We start from the raw sequence: 27,387 nt of genomic DNA, 5'->3' as shown, positions 1-27,387 counted from the left end.
ACACTCCCCAGTGCCAGCACATCCATTGTAGTTGCTCATAATACTGCAAATGTGGTCTGTCCAATGCCTTATAAAGTCCTAGTTGTACAAGGCCTTGGTGAGACCGCACCTAGAATATTGTGTGCAGTTTTGGTCCACTAATCTGAGGAAAGACATTCTTGCCATAGAGGGAGTACAGAGAAGGTTCACCAGATTGATTCCTGGGATGGCAGGACTTTCATATGAAGAAAGACTGGATTGACTAGGCTTATACTCACTGGAATTTAGAAGATTGAGGGGGGATCTTATTGAAACATAGAAGATTCTAAAGGGATTGGACAGGCTAGATGCAGGAAGATTGTTTCCGATGTTGGGGAAGTCCAGAACGAGGGGTCACGGTTTAAGGATAAAGGGGAAGCCTTTTAGGACCAAGATGAGGAAAAACTTCTTTACACAGAGAATGGTGAATCTGTGAAATTCTCTGCCACAGGAAACAGTTGAGGCCAGTTCATTGGCTATATTTAAGAGGAAGTTAGATGTGGCCCTTGTGGCTAAAGGGATCAGGGGGTATGGAGAGAAAGCAGGTACTGAGTTGGATGATCAGCCATGATCATACCGAATGGCGATGCAGGCTCGAAGGGCTGAATGGCCTACTCCTGCACCTATTTCCTGTGTTTCTATTCCACCCACTGAGATACAGCTTGGAACAGGCCCTTCTAGTCCTTCCAGCTGTGCCATGCAGCAACCCCCAACTTAACCCCAGCCTAATCACAGGACATTTTACAATGACCAATTAACCTATTAACCGATACTTCTTTGGACTATGGGGGGAAACCGGTGCTCCTGGAGGAAACCCACACGTTCCACAGGGAAGACACACAAATTCCTCACAGATAACGTCGGAACTGAACTCTGACGTCCTAGGCTGTAATTAGATCCAAGATGGTGGCGTGACACAGCTTGCAGCAGCCACTCCGGAGCTGATTATCTGTTATTTGTGAAGCGGGGTGCCATGCGCAATCATAATCGGATGAAAAACTGACGTGTGAGTGCGGAGGAACATCTGGAAATTTCCAGGAAGCCCTTCTGCTGCTGCTGTGAAGTCCAGGTCTCTGCTGGGAAGAACAGGCCCCCAGTCCTCAGGGTCGCGTTGCCGATGGCCGTTGGCGGGGCCGTCTTAATACGCTCGGCAGAGGATGGTGCTCGGAGAAGCTGTGCCGGAGGAGATGGACTCGGGAGTCCGCTGCGGTCAGGTCGCTTTCAGTGTGTGCTGTGTCTGTGAGGCTGGGTCCGGCAGCACTTTCATTGTGTGCTGCGTCTGCGACGCTGAGTCGGGCAGCACCGTGGAAGTCCATAGCGGGAGTATTCCCTTCTGCCACCGGCGTGAGATGACAAGTCAATCGGAGACCCTGGGGACTTGTGGAAACTGTGTGGTGGTTTCTTTCGAACTGATAGTCTTTTAACATCTTTGGACTATTTTTACTGTGCCCATGGTCTCTTTGCATTGTTGTAACTATATGTTGTAAATATGTGGTGTTGTGCAGGTCTTGTAACTTTAGTTTTGTCTGGTGGGTTTGGAGCTCCTTTCTGGGGAATGCGCTAAGATGGTAGCGTTATATTAATACGTAGCAGCCTCTCCGGACTCTGGATTGGGGATTGCCAAACGTTGTGTGGATTTCCTGGAGTAGTCTGTTTTGTCATGTGTTTTTGTGATATCATTCTGGAGGAACGTTGTCTCATTTTTTAACTGCATTGCATTTGTGGTTTCTAAATGACAATACTCTGAATCTGTATCTGTAACAGAGTCACACTAACCAAAATGAATGCTAACATTGCAATGGACTTCCTAACTAACGATTCAGGTCTCCCCTCGACCCCCTCATTCCTCTAAACTCTAACAATTGCAGCCCCAGAGCCATCAAACACTCCTCACATGTTCCTGGGATCATTCTCATGAACTTCCTCAGAACCCTCCCCAATGCCAGCACCCTTTTGTAGCTAAGGGCCTAAAACTGCTCACAACACTCTCAATGCGGTCTGACCAATGCCTTATGAAGAAGCCTCAGTTTCATATCCTTGTCAATAAAATTGACTCTGAATTGAGAAGGAAAGTGGGGTGAATGGTTCTGCAAGGAGCCAGCACTGACCTGACTGGTGAAATGGACATAATCTAGGTTGCAACAGGCATAACAGAACGAGCTTAAACCCCTCCCAAGGTTTTTGCTGACCATCTCAACCCAGCCACCGGGCTTAGAAAAGTGACTTTACGATGTCCGTGGTTGTGAGAGGGCAGAGGTCGATGGAAGTTTTGTCCCCTGCTTCCACCCACCCCGTCGTCCACCCCTTCACCTCTGCCGTTTCCTGGGGAGACTGTTGTTCTTAATGAGGAGAGCTTTGATCTGCTCAGCCAGCGAGTCGTCGTACTTCATGGACCATTGTCGCAGGATGCTGGTGGTGAAGTGGTCGTCAGCGTGACACGGTCGGCTCATCACCATCTTTACCATCTCCTCAGTGGGCCTGGGTGGGGTTAACAAGTTAACAATTCAGGAACAGTCTTCTCCCACCCCCAGCCAAATGATTTCTGAAAAGGCCCTGCCCTTTGTTAATGCTTTCTCTTCCCCAATACTGCAGGACACATGCCATTTGGGAAGTCATGCCAGTCCTCAATGGGGAGGTCAGTAGTGGAAAGAGTGAGCAGCTTTGTTCCTGGACATTTTGTGGCTCCAGCTCCTAAAGAGACGTTGGATTGTGTGGAGGGAGAGAGGGTTTAAAAGAAGCAAGCAGGGGCACTGGAGACATCTTGCGCAGCACCGTTCCTGAGGAGACGTTGTGGGGGGGGGGGGGGGGGGGAAATGACCGAGCAGAGCAAAAGCCACATGGTCAGCTCTCTGGCACTGTTTGGATCTGTGGCTCAGAGTGGAGGGGGTGGGGGGATGGTGAGAAGCAACAAGTTGTAGTAACAGGAGATTTGCTGGTTAGGGAAACAGAAATGAGGTTCTGTGGACGAGAATGAGATCCTGGCTGGCCCAGGCTGCAGGGTCAGAGACATCTCTTAAGTGGGAGGATGAGCAGTCCATGTCGACAGCGGTGAAATGAGGTCCTGCACTGGGAGTTCAGGGATTTAGGTGCCAAGTTAAAGGACGAGACCTCCAGGGTTGTGATCTCAGGTTTTTTACCTGTGCCACGAGCTAGTGAGGCCAGAAATAGGAAGATCATACAGTTTAACACAAGGCTAAGAAGATGGTGTAGAAGGGAGGCCTTCAGATTTTTAGATCATTGTGTTCTCTTTCAGGAAAGGTGGGACCTGTAGAGAAGAGTTGGTTTGCAACTGAACTGAAGGGGGACGACTACCCTAGCTGGAAGCTGCATCGGGGGGGGAGGGTTAATTTAGAGCTGCAGGGTATGGGAACCAGAACGCTAGAAAAGATAGTGGAGTGATGTTGTGGAGACAGATAGAAAACAAAAGGGTGAGCATGGTGGGACTAATATTATGTGCTGCATATATTTCAATGCAAGGTGTACTGTAGGAAAAGCGGACGAGCTTAGGGCGTAGATCAGGACGTGGAATTATAACTTTGTAGCTATTAGGGAGACATGTTTGCAGGAGGGGCAGGACTGGCAGCTCAATGTCCTGGGGTTCTGGTGTTTTAGACATGACAGAGCGGGAGGGATTAAAGGAGGAGGGGTGGCATTACCAGTCAGGGAAAATGCCACGACAGAGCCCAGTCAGGATTGACTGGAGATCTCATTTAGTGAGGCATTATGGTGGAACTGAGAAATATGAAAGGAATGACCAAATTAACGGGATTATAGATCACTAACAGTCTGCAGGATTGAGGAGCAAATTAGTAGAGAGATCGCAGACTGTTGCAAGAAATACAAGGTTATGATCATAACACACACAAAATACTGGTGAAGCTCAGCAGGTCAAGATATCATCTATGGAAATGTCGACTTTTTGGGCTGAGACCCTTCTTTAGGACTGGAAAGGAGGGGGGAATACACCAGAATAATAAGGTGGGGGAGGGAAAGGAGGACTACCTGGAAGGTGATTGGTGAAGCCAGGTGGGTGGGAAAGGTAAAGGAGTGGAAAATAAGGAATCTGATAGGAGAGGAGTGAACCATATGTGAAAGGAAAGAATGAGGGGCAAGAGGGGGAAGTGACAGGCAAATGAGAAGAGGTAAGAGGCCAGAGTAGGGAATAGAAGAGGGAAGGGGGAGAGAAATTTGTTTTTACCAGAAGGAGAAATCCACGTTCATGCCATCAGATTGGAGGCTACCCAGACAGAAGTTAAGAGCCAGTGGTGTTAGAGGAAAGAAACTAGCATAAATTAAGCAGTGGCTGATTGGCAGGAGGCAAAGACTGGGAATAAAGGGAGCCTTTTCTGCCCGGCTGTCGGTGACTAGTGGTGTTCCACTGGGGTCGGTGTTGGGACAGATTCTTTTTACGTTATATGTCAACGACTTGAATGACGGAATTGATGGCTCTGTTGCAAAGTCTGCAGACATATGAAGATACATGGATGATTAAGTAGTTTTGAGGAAGTAGAGGGGCTACAGAAGGAGAATGGAATACAGCGTTAGGAACTATATGGTATATGAACTATATGGTCATGCACTTTGGTAGAAGAAATAAAATGGTAGTGCAGCGACCCACTTTCTGCGCAGGCGCCCCGGCTCACAAATAGCCAGCGCGGGGGGAGACTTTGGTAAAGCACCTCTGATGTCATTTCCGCCCGGAGAGGGAGGGCGCGAGGGATTAAATGCCAGCGCCGCGAAGTCTGAATAAACTAGTCTCGAAACGACTTACCGACTGCGTGTCGTTATTTCAGCGCTGTGTGTAGCACAATCGCTACATTGGTGACCCCGACGGTCCAAACAGGATTTGGACCAAAGATGACCGACTCTTCATCTGTTCACGCAGTTTCGCTAAAACTGCCGACTTTCTGGAAGCTGCGACCATGCGTGTGGTTTAGCCAAGCAGAAGCCCAGTTCCAGATTCAGCAGATAGCTTCCGATTCCACGCGTTACTATCACGTGGTGAGCGCCCTTGACCAGGAGACGGCCACCCAGGTTGCGGATTTCATACAGTCGCCCCCGGAAGAAGGCAAATATGAAGCATTCAAAGCGCTGCTCATTGGGACCTTTGGCCTCCCACGGTGTGAGCGAGGTGCCCGCCTGCTTCACCTGGATGGTTTGGGAGACAGACTGCCGTCAGCATTGATGAACGAGATGCTGGCCCTGGCTGGCCAATGCAGATTTCAGCGACCCCCGGAAGGTGGCCCATTCTCGTGCATCTTGCTGTAATTATGTGAAGAACAAAAGGATGACAGGAGTGAAGGTAGGACCGATTAGAGATAAAAGTGTGAAGATGTGCCTGGAGGCTGTGGAAGTGAGCGAGGTCCTCAATGAATACTTCTCTTCGGTATTCACCAATGAGAGGGAACTTGATGACGGTCAGATTACCAGGCCACGTGCCCAACAGCAGACCAGACCAGGCTCGGCGGGGGGCACACACAACACAGAGGCAGGAGTGAGGAGGCCAGTGAACAGTGGTGTTTCTACCACCAGCAGTGGGGCACAAAAGCCTGCCGTTGTTGCCCGCCCTGCAAGGGCCAGGGCCAGGGCCAGCTGCCGCTAATGACTATGGCGGCTGGCCACCAGGGCAGCCTCTTGTACGTCTGGGACAAACAGTCGGGACGCCACTTCTTGGTCGACACCAGAGCAGAGATCAGCGTCTTGCCCCCGACAGGGTACAACACCTGCACCAGGAAGCCAGGACCCACCCTGAGGGCCGCAAACGGCAGCACAATACCGACCTACGGCACCCGCAGTGCAGCTGCAGTTCGACGATGAGCCAGTGGGACTTCACACTGGCCGCGGTGGCCCAACCACTCCGGGGGGCGGACTTCTTGTGAGCTCACAGCCTGCTGGTCGACTTGCAAGGGAAAAGACTGGTACATGCCGAGACCTTCTAGACGTTCTCCCTGGGTGAAGCCAAGTTGCCAGCCCCACACCTGGACTCCATCTCGCTGTCGGACAACGAATTCACCAGAATCCTGGTGGACTTTCCATCGATTCTGGCACCGCAGTTCACGGCAGCCATGCCCAGACATGGAGTACAGCACCACATTCCGACCCAGGGACCACCCCTCCACACCCGCGTACGAAGGCTCCCCCCGGAAAAGCTCCGCCTGGTGAAGGAGGAGTTCAAGAGGATGGAGGAATTGGGGATCGTATGAAGGTCTGACAGCCCATGGGCCTCCACCCTGCACATGATGCCCAAAGCAGCCGAGGGTTGGAGACCATGCGGCGACTACCGCAGACTGAACGAGGCTCCAACTCCAGACTGCTACCCCGTGCCGCACATACAGGACTTTGCAGCAAACCTGCACGGGGCAAGAATCTTTTCCAAAGTAGACCTCGTCTGGGGATACCATCAAATCACAGTGCACCCTGAAGACATCCCCAAAACAACACTCATCACCCCGTTCGGCCTGTTCCGAGTTCCTCCAAATGCCGTTCGGCCTGAAGAATGCCGCACAGCTGTTCCAGCGGCTAATGGATGCGGTGGGACGCGACCTGGACTTTGCATTCATCTATTTGGACGACATCCTTATAGACAGCAGTTGTCGTCAGGAGCATCTGTCCCACCTCCGCCAGCTCTACTCCTGCCTGAGTGATTTCAGCCTCACAATCAACCCGGCCAAATGCCAGTTCACTCTCAATACCATCGACTTCCTGGGCCACAGGATTACCAAAGATGGGGCAACACCTCTGCCCACCAAGGTAGATGCTTTGCCCGGCCCAACACGGTCAAAGGTCTGCAGGAATTCGTTGGTATGGTGGACTTCTACCACCGTTTCCTCCCCTCAGCAGCCCGTATCATGCGCCTTTTGTACACCCTGATGTTGGGTAAAGGCAAGAACATTACTTGGGACGAGGAGGCCGTGGCCGCTTTCGTTAAAGCCAAGGAAGCCTTGGCAGATGTCGCGATGCTGGTGCACCCCAGAACGGACGTTCCAACTGCCCTCACGGTGGACACATCCAACACAGCAGTCGGTGGGGTGCTGGAGCAGCTCATCGAGGGGCGCTGGCAACCCCTGGCGTTCTTCAGCAAGCACCTACGACCACCCAAACTCAAGTATAGTGCTTTTGACCGGGAGCTGTTGGCGCTGTATCTGGCAATCTGACATTTCAGGTACTTCTTAGAAGGCAGGCCATTCACCGTGTTCACGGACCACAAACCATTGACCTTCGCGTTCACGAAGGTGTCCGATCCCTGGTCGGCTGCCAGCAGTGACATCTGTCCTATATCTCCGAGTACATGATGGACATCCAGCATGTCTCGGGGAAGGACAATGTCGTGGCGGATGCACTCTCTAGACCAGCTGTCCAGGCCCTGTCACTGGGGGTGGACTGTGCAGCACTGGCGGAGGAGCAGCAGGCAGACGACGAGATGCCCAGCTACAGGACCGCAGTCTCAGGTTTGCAGCTGCAAGACTTACTCGTAGGCCCAGGTGACAGGACCCTCCTGTGCGACGTGGCTACCGGCCAACCTCACCCCATCGTCCCAGCAGCCTGGAGGTGGCGAGTTTTCGACTCCATACATGGTTTGGCACACCCATCTATCAGGACAACTGTCCGGCTGGTCTCCAGCAAGTTCGCGTGGCATGGACTTCACAAGCAGGTCAGTGAATGGGCCAGAACGTGAACGCAGTGCCAAACAGCCAAGGTGCAGCGGCACACTAAAGCCCCGCCGCAGCAGTTCGAACCCACCCACCGGAGGTTCAACCACGTTCATGTGGATATCATGGGCCCCCTACCAATGTCCCAAGGAGCGCGGTACCTCCTAACTATGGTAGACCGGTTCACGAGGTGGCCAGAGGCGGTCCCGCTCACCGACATTTCTGTCGATTCCTGTGCCCAAGCACTGATCGCAACCTGGGTAGCATGCTTCAGGATACCGGCCCACATTGCCTCCAATAGAGGCGCCCAGTTCACCTCCAGCCTGTGGTTGGCTGTGGCCAGCCTGTTGGGAATGCAGCTACACCACACTACTGCCTACCACCCACAGTCGAACAGACTAGTGGAACACTTCCACCGTCACTTGAAGTCGGCTCTCATGGCCCGCCTGAGAGGACCTAACTGGGTGGATGAGCTTCCCTGGGTCCTGGTTGGAATTCGCACAGCACCCAAAGAGAATCTGCATGCCTCGTCAGCCAAGTTGGCCTCACTTTATAAGGTCTCACACTTGACTTAAGGAGTATTGTGAGCAGTTGTTGGCCTCTTATCTTGAAAGGAATGTGCAGACATTTAGAGAATGTTCAAAGGAGATTCATGAAAATGATTCCAGGATTGAATGGCTTAACATATGAGGAGCATTTGATGGGCCGGTTCTCACTGGAAATCAGAAGAATGAGGGGTGACCTAATTAAAGCCTATTGATACCAATATTAAAACAATAGTAACAGGGATATTGAGGAGCAGATAGGGAAACAGATCCTGGAAAGGTGTAATAATAACAGAGTTGTTGTGATGGGAGATTTTAATTTCCCAAATATCGATTGGCATCTCCCTGAAGCAAAGGATTTAGTTGGTCTCTCCCCCCACCCCACAATTCTTCAAAACTCCAGCGAGTGCACACCCAGAGCCATTAAGCACTATTCTAATATTAACCCTTTCATTCCTGGGACCATTCTCGTATTCTTCTTCTGGACCCTCTCCAATGCCAGCGCATCCGCTCTGAGATGAGGGGCATGAACTTGCTCACAATACTCCCAGTGCGATCTGACCAATGCTTCAGCATTATATCCTTGCTTTTATATACTTGTATCCTCGTGCAGAGTGAGAGAGAGAGGGCAAAGGAAGGGAGGGGTCTCCTATGGAGTGTGGACAACAGAAAAGGGGTTGAGCAGCCAGCCTTCTGAAACATTTGTTGCCCAAGCAGTAAAAATCAAGGTTAACAGCACGGCTCTCTGCAAACTTCTGCTTTATGGTGCTTGTGATGAATGTAAACAAGTGCTTCTACCTGCTTTAGTTGCACAGAACAGCAACCAACCCAGCCCCTTGAGAATCACATTGCCACTTCTCCCGCTCCCCGCCCACTCCCCACTAATGGAGTGGCTGCACAGAAGTGGCTCTCAGATCATCCCACTCTCTCCCACACAGCAGGGGCTGTGGGCACTGGCCAGGGTCACTTCAACCCCACGTTACCTGCCCTACGGCGCATTGATGATGGGCAGGGGTACGAAGAGAGGACTGAAGTGAGAAGGGGGAAGGGTCCCTCCATGAGTGGACTAGTGATGGTGGAGGTGTGGTGGTCACCATGCACTGGGGCCAGGGTCTTCTCACCATTGACAACAGGAGTGGGTGGAATCGGACACTGGGCTCACCTCTCCTTCCTGAGTTGCAGCAGCAAACACGACAGGGCCTCGGGGTGCTCTGTAAGTGAAAGGGTACACCATTACCCAGCGGGAGGGAAGGGGAGAGGAGGAAGAGGGAGGGGGGAAGGGCACGCCCTGAGGGAAGGAGGGAGGGAGGGAAGGGGCGAGCGTGTGCACTGAGAGAAGGAGTGTGGAAGGGGAAGCGTGCCCTGAGGGAAGGAGAGAGGGAGGGGGAAGTGCACCCTGAGGGAAGGAGAGAGAGAGTGAGGAAACATGCTGAGGGAAGGATGGAGGAGGGAGCTCTGAGGGAAAGAGGTGGAGGAGGAGGACACAAGGAGAGGGGTACAGGGATCCTGTTCTGCATGATAGGCTGACCCCCCACCTCCCCTGCCTCACTCACCTTTGTACTTGACGTGCTGAAGGATGGGCACAATGAGTTCCAGGGGAATGTTGTGGGCAAGGAAGAGCTGCCAGGTACAGTATTGCTCAAATGTCTCCCAGTCGAGACTCTGTACTGCAGGGCAAGGTGAGAAAGACCAGTGAACCTTCAACAGTGAGAGAGCAACGTCTTTTCTCCCTCACCCAGCCCGTCCCCCTGCCGAGAAATAGGAGGTGCAGATGCCAGAAACCCAAAATAAAATCAGACTACCAGAATTGCTCAGCACACCACTGGATCAGTAACATTAATTGTTTCTCTCTCCATGGATGCCCCCCATCTTGAAGAGGAATGAAAACATTTTCTATTTTAAATAAAGCTGCCATCTGGCCCAGCAAACCCATGCTAGCTAACTCAATGCAACAGAAATTTTGTTGTTTCTCTTCCCTATACTCCTTTGAGGGACTTAACCAGATCTTCTTTGAACACCAAGAGAGAGTTTGCCTCCTCTCCTCCTAACCATCAAACCACCTTGACCCATTACAGGGCATAGGTGATGCTATGCCTGCATATGGTTTTCATGCTCTTATTTAAGGAGGAAACTGTACAAGACGTGTCGACGCAGAGCAATGTGTGGTTAAGTGCCTTGCTCAAGGACACAAACACGCTACCTCAGCTGAGGCTCGAACGAATAACTTTCAGATCACTAGACCTGATGCTGGCAATACATGTTTGGAATGCAGGAGGAAACCCACACGGTCACAGGGAGAATGGGTAAACTCCTTCCCGGCAGAGTTGCAACTGAACCCATGCCACTAACGCTGTCATAGCGCTTCACTGCCCTGCTGCCCCTCACAAGCATGTTGCAAGGACTTGAGAGACTGAGCAAGATAGGACTTTATTGATTGGTGTGTAGGAGACTGATTGGTGTGCTGGGACCAAATGAGATGTACCCCAGGCTACTATGGGAGGCGAGGGAGGAGATTGCTGAGTCTCTGGTGATGATCTTTCCATCATCAATGGGGACGGGAGAGGTTCTGGAGGATTGCAGATGTTGTTCCCTTATTCAAGAAAGGGAGTAGAGATAGCCCAGGAAATTATAGACCAGTGAGTCTTACTTCAGTGGTTGGTAAGTTGATGGAGAAGACCTTGAGAGGCAGGATTTATGAACATTTGGAGAGGCATAATATGATCAGGAATAGTTAGCATGGCTTTGTCAAAGGCAAGTTGTGCCTTATGGGCCTGATTGAATTTTTTGAGGATGTGACTAAACACATTGATGAAGGTAGAGTATGTAGTGTATATGGATTTTAGCAAGGCATTTGATAAGGTACCCCATGCAAGGCTTATTGAGAAAGCAAGGAGGCATGGGACCCAAGGGGATATTGCTTGGTGGATCCAGAACTGGCTTGCCCACAGAAAGCAAAGAGTGGTTATAGACGGGTCATGTTCTGCATGGAGGTCAGTAACCAGTTGAGTGCCTCAGGGATCTGTTCTGGGGCCCTTACTTATTGTCATTTTTACAAATGACCTGGATGAGGAAGTGGAGGGATGGGTTAATAAATTTGCTGATGACACAAAGGTTGGGGGTGTTGTGGGTAGTGTGGAGGGCTGTCAGAGGTTACAGCGGGACATTGATAGGATGAAAAAATGGGCTGAGAAGTGGCAGATGGAGTTCAACCCAAGTAAGTGTGAAGTGGTTCATTTTGGTAGGTCAAATATAATGCAGAATATAGTATTAATGATAAGACTCTTGGCAGTGTGGAAGATCAGAGGGATCTTGGGGTCTGAGTCCACAGGACACTCAAAGCTGCTGCGCAGGTTGACTCTGTGGTTAAGAATGCATACGGTGCACGGGCCTTCATCAATCGTAGGATTGACTTTAGGAGCCAAGAGGTAATGTTGCAGCTGTATAGGACTTGGGAGTACTGTGCTTAATTCTGGTCACCTCACTACAGGAGGACATGGAAACCATAGGAAGGGTGCAGAGGCGATTTACAAGGATGTTGCCTGGATTGGGGAGCATGCCTTATGAGAATAGGTTGAGTGAACTCTGTCTTTTTTACTTGGAGTGACGGAGGATGAGAAGTGATCTGATAGAGGTGTATAAGATGATGAGGCATTGATCGTGTGGATAGTCAGAGGCTTTTTCCGAGGGCTGAAATGGCTAGCATGAGAAGGGATAGTTTTAAGGTGCTTGGAACTAGATACAGTGGAGATGTCAGAGGTAAGTTGTTTTTTTTTAAACGCAGTGAGTTGTGAGTGTGTGGAATGGGCTGCTGGCGATGGTGGTGGAGGCAGATATGATAGGGTCTTTTAAGAGACTCCTGGACAGGCACATGAAGCTTAGAAAAATAAAGGGCTACGGGTAACCCTAGGTAATTTCTAAGGTAAGGACATGTTCGGCTCAGCTTTGTGGACCAAAGGGCCCGTATTGTGCTGTAGGTTTTCTATGTTTTTATAATGATCCTGGCCCATAGATAACTCAAGTGCTCATCCTAAACACTGCCAGTGATTCCGCCTGCACCACTTTCTCTGGCAGTGGCTCCCAGGTTCTCATTGCTCTCTGGGTGAAGAAGGTGCCCCCTCTGATGCCCAAAATAATGGACTCTTTCTTTTGTTTTTCCTTTGTGCTTACCTGGTTCCTGGCCCTCCTGCTAAATGGAACAGTATCTCTCCAATGTCTCGACCTTTCGGTACGTTACTACCTCTCTCACTCAACATGCTCTCTCCCAATACAGGACTCCTCCATCTTTCAATAAGAATTGCCAATGTTCCCAGCCATTCCAGGTATTCATTTTTCTCCCCCCACTCAGCTTGGCAGAAGATACAGAAGCCTGAAAGAACGTAGCACCAGGCTCAAGAGCAGCTTCTATTCCACTGTCGTCAGACTCTTGAACAGACAAGATGGACTCCTGACCTCACAATCTATCTCATGGCCTTTCACCTAATTGTCTACCTGAAGTGCACGTTCTCTGACTGTAACACGATGTTCAATTATCTAGAGATACAGTAACAGGCCTGTGCTGCCCAGTTGTAACCAATTAATCTGTACTCCTTTGGAGAAACCAGAGCACCCTGAGGAAACCCACATGGTCACAGTGGCAGAATGAATCCAGATCACTGGATAATGTGTTATGCTAACCACTACATGACCATGCTGTTCCAAAGTTTCCCAAACAGTAAGTTCTGTTATTATTTCCCCTTGCATTGAGGTGATTAAATGATCTGTATGGATGGCATGGAAAACGGTTTTATCACTGTACCTTGGTACATGAGGTGATAATAAACCAATTATCAATAATTCTCCAGATAAATATCCCAAATCACATACCGTGCCTCAGGTGCAATGAACAAGATACTCTAGTTATGGCTAAACCTGTGCCTCAGATTCACTGCGGTCTCAGTGCAATGCCAAGCATCTCAAACCTTTATTTCTATGTTGTGCATTTAATAAAGGAACACGTTGTGAATTGCAAACAAGAGGATGCAATTTAATTTGAGTGCGTCCATCACCCACACACAGCTGGTGCTCAGCCGCTGTGTGATGTTCCCTGATTAAACTGCTACCTGCCACTCGCTCCCAGACCTTCATTATTCAAGGAGTGCCATGCCTCGAACACCCAGAGACACCCCTGGTGATTTATAATTCAGAGATACAGCACAGTAAACGGGCCCCATCAGCCCAACGAGACTGAGCCGCCCAATTAACTCACATCTTTAGAATTATAGGGAAAGGTTAAAAGGATAGAACTTTAATCCCTGGAGCATTGAATAAGGGGAGATTTGATAAAGATATACAAAATTTTGAGGGGTATTGATAGAGTAAATGCAAGCAGGCTTTTCCACTGAGATTGGGTGAGACTCGAAAAAGGGGTCATGAAAGGCGAAATGTTTAAAGGAAACATGAGGCTGAACTTCCACAGTCAGAAGGTGGTGTGAGTGTGGAACGAGCTGCCAGTAGTAGAAGTGGATGTGGGTTTGATTTCAATATTTAAGAGAACGCTGGATCGATGCATTTGAGAGTATGGATGGCTGTGGTCCACACATGGGTTGATGGGACTGGGCAGAATAATAGTTCAGCATGGAATAGATGGGCCGAAGGGACCTGTTTCTGTGCACTAGTGCTCTTTGACTACCTAAGAAATGCCCACAGCAACAATGTTGAGTACAGCCAGGATCAGAATTCACTGCTAGAGATCGGGCGGGGCAGCAGGAACCTTCATCTCCTGTGGCCACCACTCCATTCAGGAGTTGCTGCTCTAACTGTATATCATCTGGGTGGAGGGTGGGTAGTAGGGGTAAAGTATGGTGCAATGGAGGAGAGATGGGGCAGGGATTCGGGTGGGCCATGTGTGGGAGGACAGCATGGGGAAGGGAAGGTATGGAAAGTATAACAAGGGCAATTAGAGCGAAGGACAATCACAGTTGGGCCAGGGGGGATGGGGAGCTGAAAAATGGTTTGGAATGGGAGAGAGAAACGAAAGTCAGGATTCAACAGGGTTCTGTGACTGGGATGGGTTGAGAGTCAGAGTTTAGTAGGGCTGAGAAAGCGGGATGGAGTGGAGCAAGATGTTAGAATAGCGGACGGGGAGGAAATCGATGGAACTGGGAGAGTCATCATCACAGCAGGAAACTGACAGTATCCTGGGGAGACAAGTACTTGATGATGGCTGGTGGGTGAGGATAGAACAACAAGAATGTCATCACTCAGACCACAGCCCATCTCGCTAACCAGCCAAAATGCCTGGCTAATGAGTTCCAAACCACAAAGCACAGGGTGAAGCTAAACTGTTGCCTGTTAACCTCCCGGGGCCTTTCAATCCCAGGAAGAACGCAGGGAAATTAAACAAGGCACATTCTCGAGAGCACTGATATTTACAGCAGCAATGTCAGGTATTAATTACTGTATTTTTCACCTTCTTCAGCTGAGCTTTAGTAATTTTATTTTCTGGTGATTTCTCTCACGGCACACGCATTTCTCTCTCTCACAAGTCCATCTGGTTAATGTCAGAATTAACATTTCCCTCAATGAGTGTGCCAACTCCCTGAATTGATTTCTTATGGAGTTATTTCATTTCGCCCTGAACCTTCGGTTTCTTGACCTCACCCCAGGCATTTTGCTCCCCGACATTAACCCTACCACGATTAAATTGGTCAGAAAGAGATGGAGAAAGGTCAGCTGGCTGGCCATATTAATTACTTCTTCACACGGAGAGCGACTACCACTCTTCTCTGACAATTCTAATGAAACACCAGTCTGTCGCACTGCAGCTAAGCTTGCTTCAATTAAATCTGTTTACAATTCCACCGATGCAGACAAGTGACAGCCAGACACATTCACATATCTGTTGAGGAGCTTAATAAAAAGCTCTCCCACAGAATCTACTTCAAGGCAAGGGTGGCAGATATTAATAATCCTATCCAGAGAATTTCATCACCAGCCTTAGCGCTTTGGATTACTCACATTCATTCCATCACGCTGGAGGTGATGGCCATTCAGCCCATCAGGTCTATGCCAGTTGCCATTATAGTCACAGTTTCATGGATACAGGGCTCTTCGACCCAACCAGTCCGTGCTGACCACGATCCCACTCAGCTAGTCCCAAATTCCTGCATTCGGCCCACATCCCTCATGTCCCACCCCTCCATGTACCATCCAAGTGCATCTTAAATCAGACTGTCGTATCTGCTTCAATCACTCACTCTGCAGCTCATTCGATATACTCACCACTCTCAGTGTGGAAAAGTTGCCCCTCAGGTCTCTTCTCAATCTCTCCCCTCTCCCCTCTCATGTCATGTTGGACTCTCCTGACCTGGGGGGGGGGGGGGGGGGAACACTGCTACCATCTTTCTTATTTGGCCAAACTCTCCCAATAACTCAGCATCCTCATAAAACTCTCCTGCATTCTTTCCAGTTTAACTGCATCTTTAAACTCTCCACTGAACTCCAAGAGCAACCTCACCAACAACTTGTACAACTGCAACATTATGTCCCACTCCTACACTCAGTTCGCAGACTGATGAAGGCCAGTGTGTTCAATGCCTTTCTCACCACAGTCTACTGTGATGCAGCTTTCAATGAAATGTGTGTGAGTACACTGTTCCATAACACTTCTCAGTGTCCTACGCTGGTTTGACTTTCCAAAGTGTATCATCTCACACTTAAGTGAAATGAAATCCATTTGCCATTCCTTGGCCCACCTCTCAAACTGACTAAGATCCTTCTACAATACCTTCTTCACTATCAACTACACCTCCTAATTTTTGTGTCATCCATACCCTTGGTTCCCTTCAATATTTCCATTTTTCTAAGTCCACATGCCAACCAACCCCACCCTGATCCCAGGTGTGACATATAGGCGTCTGTACGTGATGAAGTTCAGAAAGGTGGCACAGTAGGGTAGCAGTTTACATTAATAGCGGTACCAGTGCCACCAAACCAGGTTTGTCCTCAATTCCCTGATCTTTCCAAAACAGAATCCACTTCCTCTTGATGATCCAGCCCTCTGCAACTCCACCCACTGGGGCGGAAAATTTCAGAGACTCACCTCATACGTTGCACTCTTCAGTACCTTTTACATTTTATTCTGCAATATTGTTGTTTTACCTTGTTCTAACTCAAATTGCAATTTTAAATTACTTCCCCTAAGCTTAGAACTATGTTTCCTCATTTCAGGACTCTAGTGGAAGCATCTCAACATCTAACCCTGTCCTGTCCCAAGGATCTTGGTTGGCAACTGCTCTGCACAGGAAACAGCCCTCCCTCCATGGGCTCTATCAACATTTCTCACTGCTTCATTAAAGCAGCCAGCATAATCAAAGACCCCATGCACCGCCTTTCTTCCCTCTCCCATCGGGCATAAGAAAGTGCCTACTGCCAGGCTTTTCATAATAAGATGCACTCTTGGCCTCAGAATCTACCTTATGATCTTGCAATTTATTGTTAACCTGCACTGCACTATTCAATAAGTACATATAATGTCAGAGAAATGTATACAATATACATCCTGAAATTCTTTTTCTTCACAAACATCCACGAAAACAGAGGAGTGCCCAAAGAATGAATGACAGTTAAACATTAGGACCCCAAAGAAACCCCCCCACAAGCAGCAAGGCAACGACCACACCCCCCACCGAGCATTCAAGCATGCAGCAAAGCACAGACTTGCAGAACTCCAAAGACTACTTGCTCACCTGGTAATTTGGCATACCACAGGCACTCTCTCTCCCTAACAAGGGAGAAAGAGGTGTCTCCGTTTCACAGCGAGAGGGGAGACATAACAAACAACTCTCTGATTTATGATGTTAAGAGTCTGTTACTTCGCTTTTTCTGAGCTCCGTGCCCAGAGAGCCGGCCACAGGGCTCAGAGCTCTGGACACACAGCAGCTAACCCGCTGCTCCCGATGTTCCGTGTTCTCCTGCGACGCCTCAGTCAGGGGCACTGGCTGTGAGTCAGCCTGTCTCCAGAGCCATGGAAATCTAGCACCCTGAAGGCACGTTAGTCTTCCAGGCCGTGTCCTCAGTAGCTTTTACACTTTACTCTGCACTATATTGTTTTACTTTGTTCTGCCTCAATGCACTGGGCAATGATTTGATCTGTATGAGCAGTATGTAAGACAAGCTTTGCACTGGGTCTTGGTGCATGTGACAATAATAAACCAATACCAGATTCCCTTCCCTCTTCCATACTCCAAAGAATATACATGACTGTGCAGAAGCACATATATAGAGCCAGGGTGCCCAAGACTTTTGCACAGTACTGTAGTAATTTTACATATTGCACTGTACTGCTGCCGCAAAAAGAAAAACAAATTTCATGATATATGTGAGTGATGATAAACCTGATTCTGATATGGGTCTCTACTGTGGACTGAGAGTGGGAAGGGGGCAGGGAGAGGGGAATCATGGTTGGGAAAAGGAGAAGGGTGAGGGGAGGGAGCAGGAAGCACCAGAAAAACATTCTGTAATGATCAATAAACCAATTCTTTGGAATCAAATGATCTTGCCTGGTGTCTCAGGGCTGGGTGTGTCTGTACCCACCTCTGGCATTCTTCCTCTACCATCTGTCCCACACCCTTCCTGAAACACTCATCCCTCCCACTTCCAACATTCTTTGCTCCCACCAGATGTATAAACTAACTCTCTAACTAATATAGCACTTTGCAAAACTCTTATGCTATCTATCTAGTACAGTACTGTCAATCTGATTTCTTTAGCTGCAGCAGTTGGGCAACCTGTTGTCTCAGTATCAGTTCCATGGACCTCTCCAGGACTGCCTCTGATGTTGACACACCCTTACCTAAATAAGGAACTGAGTTCATCCTCCGTGTGTATCTTCAACAGTACCCTGAACAATGGTAACAATTCTCCCATTTCTCATCTCCAGCCCAGTTATAATAAAGGACAATGCTACAAGTCTAGCTACCTGCAGACTTGGCAACTGGTACACCTAAACACCCTGATCTCCCTGTGTGGTTCATTGTCACTCCAGGGGAACCTTTAACAGAGATACTAATATAATCTTGGTTCCTTAAGGTTGTCACAGCCGGGGAGTGGGTGGGGTTGAGCTCCTACTGCCTATTAAATACCCCCAATGGCGTGCGTCTCAAATAGCCTCTGACAACCCAGTTCAGCCTTCACGTGTGGCTTAGCTTCCAAGCACAACAAAACAGTTTCTACAAAGACAGGTTACGGGCACCTTAAAACCAGCTGTTCCGGGCAGATGGGGCTCATCAACCGAGGTTGGTAGCATTATCTAGGAGAAGGAAAACTCTGATCTCAAACCTCCGCTGCCTTGTAACTATGCCCACTCACGGGGAAGGCTTCAGAAATAAACTGAGAAGAAAAATCTGGAGCTGGAATCCCTAAGGCATCCCTACATTAAGTTCAACGCTGACTGGCAAAGCCCACGATGCTGCTGGTGCCAAACTTTATCAATGTCTGCCATTCCTTTGGATCCATCAGCTGTGTGGAGTGGGATAACATGCTGCACAGGCAACAACTTGCTCTCCATATTGTAGTACCTTGGCAGGCATATCGACTTCAATGTAGACAGCTAGGATGCAGCATCCACTGTCGACCCAACCGACAGGAGGGCCAACAGATATAATCTTAACTGAGCTGCCTTTTGTTGTTACTTTCTATTTCCCAGTACTGCACTCAGTGATGTCAGCTCAAAGAAGGTACAGCAGCGATTCTACACCATTAGGAGTTGGAGGAGATCAGTACATCACCAAATTTCTACAGACGTATGGAGGGGAGCACTGTAACTGGTCGCATCGCCACCTGGCATGCACAGGATCGGAGGGTCACAGACTCAGCCAGCTCCATCACGGGCACCTTGGGGGTAACCTCGGAGAGAGCATGTCTCAAGGCGGTGACATCCATCACTCAGGATACTCACCATCCAGGGCATTACAACCACTGGGGAGGACGTACAGGATTCAGGAACAGTTTCTTCCCCCGCCATCAGATGTGTGAACTGTCATGAATGTATGAAAACTACCTCGTATTTCTTTGTATGCACCGCTTTGTACTTTATATCACTTTGTCTTTGCACAGTACTGCTGCAGCAAAGCAATACACTTCATGTCATCTAAGACTTTGGTAATAAATCCGATTCTGACATGAACCCAAGAAACAACAAGCAGGCTTCACAGCCACTTCAGCAGGACGAGGTAATTTCCTGAGAGGACAAGACATTGTAATAAATGCCGCAAAGCCTTTCATTTCTGAGTAGCTGTGTGGGTGCGTGAACAGCATTGTGGGCCTGAATTTGAAGGCTGAGGAGCGGGGATTGCAGGTTCAGTCTCTGCCACACTTTCAGAACACAAAAAAAAAATCTGGCCCTCACAACTTATAAATACCCTCCGTCACATCCATACAACTTGTCATAGAGTAATCAAGCATGAGAACAAGCCCATCGATATTAACTTCAATATCAATATTAATTAATATCAATATCATTATCAATATTAATACACAGCAGCCTCTCCGGACTCTGGATTGGGGATTGCCAAATGTTATGTGGATTTTCTAGTGTAGTCTGTTTTGTCATATGCTTTTGTGATATCATTCTGGAGGAACGTTGTCTCATTTTTTAACTGCATTGCATTTGTGGTTTCTAAACGACAATAAACTGAATCTGAATCAGCCATGTTGTCCATGCCAAGACTGTCATTGAAGTGGTTTATTACTGTCACATTATGAGATACACTGCAAGTTTGTCTTGCATTCTGTTCATACAGATCAGATCAGTATACAGTGCACTGATAGAACAAGGTAAAACAATAAAGAATTAAGTGTAAAAGCTACGAAAAGAGTGAAGTTCGGGTAAACGAGAAAGTGCAAAATCATAATGAGGGAGATTGTAAGGCTAAGAGTCCACTGTATTGTACAAGAAGTCCGTTCCAGAGCCTGTTAACGGTAGCATAGAAGCTATCCTTTGATGCCCAGCTAGGCCAATCCCATTTCCCCACATTTTGCCCCTATCAATCTAACCTTTTCCTTCCCATGTACTTGCACACAGAGAAATAGAGCAGTGATACAGGCCCTTCAGCCCAACTAGTCCATGCCAACCATGGTACCCACTCAACTAGCCCCAATTTCCTGCATTTGGCCCACATCCTTCCAAGCCCCATCCCTCCAAATGCTTCTTACATAATACTACTGTACCTGTCCTCAAAGATTTCTTCTGACAGCTTGTTCCATACACTCATCATCCTCTGTGGGGGGGGGGGGGAGAGAAATTGCCCCTCAGAATATTTTTAAATCCCTTCCCACTCACCTCAAATCCATGCTATGAAATCTAGTTTCCTAAATCATGAATTTCTAGAAATCTAGTCTCACCCCAAATCTAGTTATGAACTCCCTTGCTCTGGGGAAAAGACTGTTACTATCCATCTTATCTCAGCTTCTCAGAATTTTCAATATTTCTATGAGATCACCACTCATTCTATATTCCAAGGAATAAAGACCTTGCTGAGCCCTATAACTCAGGTCTGGGTAACATCCTCAATTTTTTTCTGTACTCTTTCTGGTTTAACCACACCTTTGCACCACAGGGTCCCCAAAACAGTACGAAGTATTCACAAGCGTAGCCTCACCAACAACTTATACACTGCAATATAGTGTCCCAACTCCTACACTCATTGAACTGACTGACTAAGGCTAGTGCAGAAAACACCTTTTTTCAAAAGTCTGTGACGCCACCTTCAATAAGCTATGCACCTGTACTCTTAACTCCCCCGTTCCATTACATGCACTATTGCCTTGTCATTCATAATTTAAGTCATGTATTGGTTGGACTTTCCAAAATGCATCAGCTCATATGTACTTAAATTGAAATCCATTTGCCACTCCTCTGCCCACTTCCCGAACTGGCCAAAATCAGTCTGATCTATGATAATCTTCTTCACTATCAATACCACTTCCTAATTTTGTGTCTCTCACAAACTTACTGACAAAGTCCTGTGCCCAAAACTGTACTCTGTGTGCGGCCTCACCAACGACTTGTACAACTTCAACGTAATGCCACCACTCCTTCAAGGTTGTAGAGTAGGAGGGGCCAGAGGAGGAGGTGTTGCATTGCCTGTCCGAGAAAATCTTATGGCGGTGCTTTGGAAGGATAGATTAGAGAGCTCCTCTAGGGAGACCATTTGGGTGGAATTGAAGAATGGGAAAGGTGCAGTAACACTGATAGGAGTGTATTATAGGCCACCTATTGGGGCGCGTGAGTTGGAAGAGCAAATGTGTAAGGAGATAGCAGATATTTGTAGTAAACACAAGGTGGTGATTGTGGGAGATTTTAATTTTCCACACGTAGACTGGGAAGCTCATTCTGTAAAAGGGCTGGATGGTTTAGAGTTTGTGAAATGTGTGCAGGGTAGTTTTTTGCAACAATACATAGAAGTACCGACTAGAGATGGGGCACTGTTGGATCTGCTGTTAGGGAATGCGATAGGTCAGCTGACAGATGTATGTGTTGGGGAGCACTTCGGGTCCAGTGATCACAATAGCATTAGCTTCAATATAATTATGGAGAAGGACAGGACTGGACCTAGAGTTGAGATTTTTGATTGGAGAAAGGCTAACTTTGAGGGGATGCGAAGGGATTTAGAGAGAGTGGATTGGGTCAAGTTGTTTTATGGGAAGGATGTAATAGAGAAATGGAGGTCATTTAAGGGTGAAATTATGAGGGTACAGAATCTTTATGTTCCTGTTAGGGTGAAAGGAAAGGTTAAAGGTTTGAGAGCACCATGGTTTTCAAGGGATATTAGAAATTTGGTTCAGAAAAAGAGGGATGTCTACAATAGATATAGGCAGCATGGAGTAAAGGAATTGCTCGAGGAATATAAACAATGTAAAAGGAATCTTAAGAAAGAGATTAGAAAAGCTAAAAGAAGATACGAGGTTGGTTTGGCAAATAAGGTGAAAGTAAATCCGAAAGGTTTCTACAGTTATATTAAAAGCAAGAGGATAGTGAGGGATAAAATTGGCCCCTTAGAGAATCAGAGTGGTCAGCTATGTGTGGAACCGAAGGAGATGGGAGAGATTTTGAATGATTTCTTCTCTTCGGTATTCACTAAGGAGAAGGATATTGAATTGTCTAAGGTGTGGGAAACAAGTAAGGAAGTTATGGAACCTATGACAATTAAAGAGGTGGAGGTACAGGCGCTTTTAAGAAATTTAAAAGTGGATAAATCTCCGGGTCCCGACAGGATATTCCCCAGGACCTTGAGGGAAGTTTGTGTAGAAATAGCAGGAGCTCTGACGGAGATCTTTAATATGTCATTAGAAACGGGGATTGTGCCGGAGGATTGGCGTATCGCTCATGTGGTTCCATTGTTTAAAAAGGGTTCTAGAAGGAAGCCTAGCAATTATAGACCTGTCAGTTTGACATCAGTGGTGAGTAAATTAATGGAAAGTATTCTTAAAGATAGTATTTATAATTATCTGGATAGACGGGATCTGATTAAAAGTAGCCAGCATGGATTTGTGCGTGGAAAGTCATGTTTGACAAACCTTATTGAATTTTTTGAAGAAGTTACGAGGAATGTTGACGAGGATAAGGCAGTGGATGTAGTCTATATGGACTTCAGCAAAGCCTTTGACAAAGTTCCACATGGAAGGTTAGTTAAGAAGGTTCAGTCGTTAGGTATTAATGCTTGAGTAATAAAATGGATTCAACAGTGGCTAGATGGGAGATGCCAAAGAGTAGTGGTGGATAATTGTTTATTGGGATGGAGGCCGGTGACTAGCGGGGTGCCTCAGGGATCTGTTTTGGGCCCAATGTTGTTTGTAATATACATAAATGATCTGGATGATGGGGTGGTAAATTGGATTAGTAAGTATGCCGATGATACTAAGGTAGGAGGTGTGGATAATGAGGTGGATTTTCAAAGCTTGCAGGGAGATTTATGCCGGTTAGAAGAATGGGCTGAACGTTGGCAGATGGGAGTTTAATGCTGAGAAGTGTGAGGTTCTACATTTTGGCAGGAATAATCCAAATAGAACATACAGGGTAAATGGTAGGGCATTGAGGAATGCAGAGGAACAGAGAGATCTAGGAATAACTGTGCATAGTTCCCTGAAAGTGGAGTCTCATGTAGATAGGGTGGTGAAGAGGGCTTTTGGAACGCTGGCCTTTATAAATCAAAGCATTGAGTACAGAAGTTGAGATGTAATGCTAAAGTTGTACAAGGCATTGGTAAGGCCAAATTTGGAATATTGTGTGCAGTTCTGGTCACCGAATTATAGGAAAGATATCAATAAATTAGAGAGAGTGCAGAGACAATTTACTAGGATGTTACCTGGGTTTCAGCAATTAAGTTACAGAGAAAGGTTGAACAAGTTAGGTCTCTATTCATTGGAGCATAGAAGGTTGAGGGGGGATTTGATCGAGGTATTTAAAATTTTGAGAGGGATAGATAGAGTTGACGTGAACAGGCTGTTTCCATTGAGAGTAGGGGAGATTCAAACTAGAGGACATGATTTGAGAGTTAGGGGGCAGAAGTTTAAGGGAAACACGAGGGGGTATTTCTTTACTCAAAGAGTGATAGCTGTGTGGAATGAGCTTCCTGTAGAAGTAGTAGAGGCCAGTTCAGTTGTGTCATTTAAGGTAAAATTGGATAGGTATATGGACAGGAAAGGAGTGGAGGGTTATGGGCTGAGTGCGGGTAGGTGGGACTAGGTGAGATTAAGGGTTCGGCACGGACTAGGAGGGCCAAGATGGCCTGTTTCCGTGCTGTGATTGTTATATGGTTATATGGTTGCTAGTAATATCTACTCATACCTCCTCATTCTATATAATCGTCACCCTCTGTGTCAAGTTGCCCCTGTAGTCCCATTCAAATCTTTCCCCTCTCACCTTAAACCTATGCCAAAATAACAGAGTAACTCAGTGGGTCAAGCAGCATTTTTTAAAATGAATATACAATCAACGTTTCAGCCGAGGCCCTTCATCAGGACTGTGACCAAAATGTCGTCTGTTTATTCCTTTCCATGGATGCTGCCTGACCTGAGTTCCTCCAGCATTTTGTCTCTGTTTTTCTGGATTTCCAGCATCTGCAGAATCTTGTGTTTAAAGCTATGCCCTCTAGTTTTTCATTCCCCTGTTTTTCTAGAGTGCTTTTGACGTAAAAGGTGCTGGGAAGGAGTGATTCTTAAGCAAATGTGACAACAGATTTTAGGGCATTTGACTGATGTAACACACAAATCACTGAAGGAATTCAACATTCATCTATACACCCATGGAGGGGGATGGGCAGTCAACATCATGAGTCTAGACCAGGGGTTCCCAACCTTTTACCCCAATGACCAATACCATTAAGCAAGGTGTCCATAGTCCAGGTTGGAAACCCCTGTTTGAGACCCTTCATTTGACTGATAACCGGGTTAAAGTGTTAAGCTTACAGGAGGCTCTCTAGGAGGAGATTTTTTTTTTCTGATACAGCATGGAGCAGGGTCTTTCAGCCCTTCAAGCTGTGTCACCCAGCAATCCCCATTTTAACCCTAGCCTAATCGTGGGGCAACTTACAATCAGCAATTAACCTGCTAACTGGGATGTCTTTGGACCATGGGAGGAAACCAGAGCACCCAGAGAAAACCACACATCCTTACAGAGGACGCTGGGACTGAACTCTGAACTCCCAATGCAGAGCTGTAATAGCATTGCACTAACCACTATGCTACCATGGCACTCGCCAGATTCTGGGAAGGTATTCCTGAACTTGGTGATAAATGAGACAATATCATAGTCATAGGGACATAGAGCTTAGAAACAGGTCCTTCAGCCCATCTAATCTGTACCAAATTATCTTAGTCCCATCAACCTGCATCTGGACCACAGCCCTGAATACCCCTCCCATCCATGTCTTATCTGAACTTCTCAGAAATGTTGAATCAAACCCACATCCATGACCTCTGGTATTGGATCATGAAATCAGGGCAGGGCAAAAGAATGGGTACAGCCAGAGCTCTCGGGACTAATTACAAGGATTTTCTTTGCTGGCCGCAGTGGCCATCTGCACTGCTCCAGTGAGATGCAGTGTGATCCCAACCCATGAAGGCTGCGATGTGGCAGAGATGAGAGTGCAGGCCGGGAATATGGGATTGGGGTGAGAGGGAGGCTGGGGAAAGAGTCTTGTCTTGCTGTGTCATTGCCATGTCTAGTTTTATTGAACATGCTATACTAGCACGAGAATGTGTGGCTGCCCCCAGCACATCCTTCAGTGTGTTGGTTGTTAATGCAAATGGTGCATTTCACAGCATGTTTCAAAGCACACATGATAAATAAATCTGAACTTGAAATATCGAACGATACTCTGGAGAGAACTGTTTTCCTCTGGAGTGGTGGGAGGCTGAACAGAGAGCTGACAGGGTAGCACAATAGAGTGGCGGCTAGCATAACACTCTACAGCTCCATGTGTAAAATGCTGGAGGAACTCAGCAGGTCAGGCAGCATCTATGGAAAGAGCACTGGTGAGCTGGGTTCAATTGCCAACACTGTAAGGAGTTTGAACATTTTAACTGTGACCACATGGGTTTGCAGTTTTCCCCCGCAATCCGAAGATAGAGCGTTCCAATGAAACTGTTTGTAATCCAAAATGTTGTAAATCGACGAAGCAATTACCATTAATTTATATGGGAAAAATTTTTGAGTGTTCCCAGACCCAAAAAAATAACCTACCAAATCAAAGCAAATAACACATAAAACCTAAAATAACACTAACATATAGAAAAGCAGGAAGGATATGATAAATTTACACCCTATATAAAATAGAAATATTGTAGGTACGGTGTAGTTTCACTTATCAAACTCAGGAGGACAGCGAGCCAAAATCAATTTGGAGAAAAAAAAAATCGGTGCATACGCACGTACACGCATGCGCAAACAACTGCCCACACAAGGCTTCACGGTCATTGTAGTCTTTCTTGGGGTAAACACACATATAAAGCGGGCGTCTTTTTTTCGTAAAAGCGAAAATCCTCTTTGGTTAGTGAAAACAGGTACTAATGTTGGTCTTCCGTAACAGCGAGTTGTCGTAAAGCGAACGTTTGAAAAACGGGGGCCACCTGTATTCCAAGTACTCCAGTTTACTCCCACATTCCAAAGATGAAGTGGTTAGTAAGTGCTGGACGTGCTATGTTGCCGCTGGAAGCACGGTGACACTTGTAGGCTGCCCCCGGCACATCCTCAGATTGTTAGTTGCTGATGCAAACAATGCATTTCACGTTTATGACAAATAAAGCTAACCTTTAATCCTTATAAATTTGTAATATTACAAAGACATAAATTAGACAGCCAGTATCTTTTTCCCAGGACTGAAGTAACTCAGACAAGGTGAGAGGGGGAAGTGTGGGGCAAGTTTATTTAGAAGGGAATAGTGGGTGCCTGGAGTGGTGGTAGAGGCCGATATGTTAGGCACATGACGGTGCAGGGAATGGATGGATATTGAATATTGAGTCAGAGGTGAGGAAAGCAAATGCAATGTTAGTATTCTATCGAGAGGACTAGAATTCAAGAGTACCAATGTAATGATAAGGCTGTATAAGGCATTGGTCAGACAGCACTTGGAGCACCGTGAGCAATTTTGGGCCCCCGTCTAAGAAAAGATGTGCTGGCATTGGAGAGGTTCACGAGAATGATTCTGCGAGGAGCATTTGACAGCTCTAAGCCTGCAGTCACTGGAGTTTAGAAGCAATGGGGGGGGGGGGGGCGGATCTCACTTAAACCTATCGAGTATTGAAAGGACTAGATAGAGTGGATGTGGAGAGAATATTTCCTATAGTGGGTGAGTGTAGGACTAGTGGGTGCAGACTCAGAATAGGACTGCCATTTAGAACAGAAACGAGGAGGAATTTCCTTACTCAGAGGGTCATGAATGTATGGAATTTATTGCCACAGGTCATTTGGTATATTTAAAGCAAAGGATGATATGTTCTTTAATAGACAGGGAGAAGGCAGGAGAATGGCATTGAAATGGATAATAATCAGCATGATGGAATGGCAAAGCAGACTCAATGGGCCAAACAGCCTAATTCTGCTCCTATGTCTTATGGTCATAAATGGACCACGTACAGGCAGAAAGGATTAGGTGTCATGAGATTAAAGATTAGCTTTATTTCTCAAACATACATTG

The 27,387-nt window shown here is 47.2% G+C and overlaps 1 protein-coding gene across 5 annotated transcripts in view; it reads right to left on the bottom strand.

The window, feature by feature from the left end:
* ints3 (integrator complex subunit 3) overlaps window positions 1-27,387 on the bottom strand; it is a 169,234-nt gene that overhangs the window by 6,475 nt on the left and 135,372 nt on the right. For 4 of the 5 annotated variants that reach the window (XM_059980054.1, XM_059980050.1, XM_059980052.1 and 1 more), the window contains 3 exons: window positions 9,766-9,879; window positions 9,375-9,423; window positions 2,329-2,496 (listed from right to left, as the gene is read on the bottom strand). In XM_059980054.1, the coding sequence (XP_059836037.1) occupies window positions 2,329-2,496; window positions 9,375-9,423; window positions 9,766-9,879 (331 nt within the window). The remainder of the gene's footprint in view (window positions 1-2,328; window positions 2,497-9,374; window positions 9,424-9,765; window positions 9,880-27,387) is intronic. The other variant, XM_059980055.1, reaches the window with a different exon arrangement.

The sequence above is a fragment of the Hypanus sabinus genome, chromosome 9, assembly GCF_030144855.1.
Source record: "Hypanus sabinus isolate sHypSab1 chromosome 9, sHypSab1.hap1, whole genome shotgun sequence".
NCBI lineage: Eukaryota > Metazoa > Chordata > Chondrichthyes > Myliobatiformes > Dasyatidae > Hypanus > Hypanus sabinus.
Note: the sequence above shows the minus strand (reverse complement) of the source record. Positions and strands in the feature narration are given on the sequence as shown.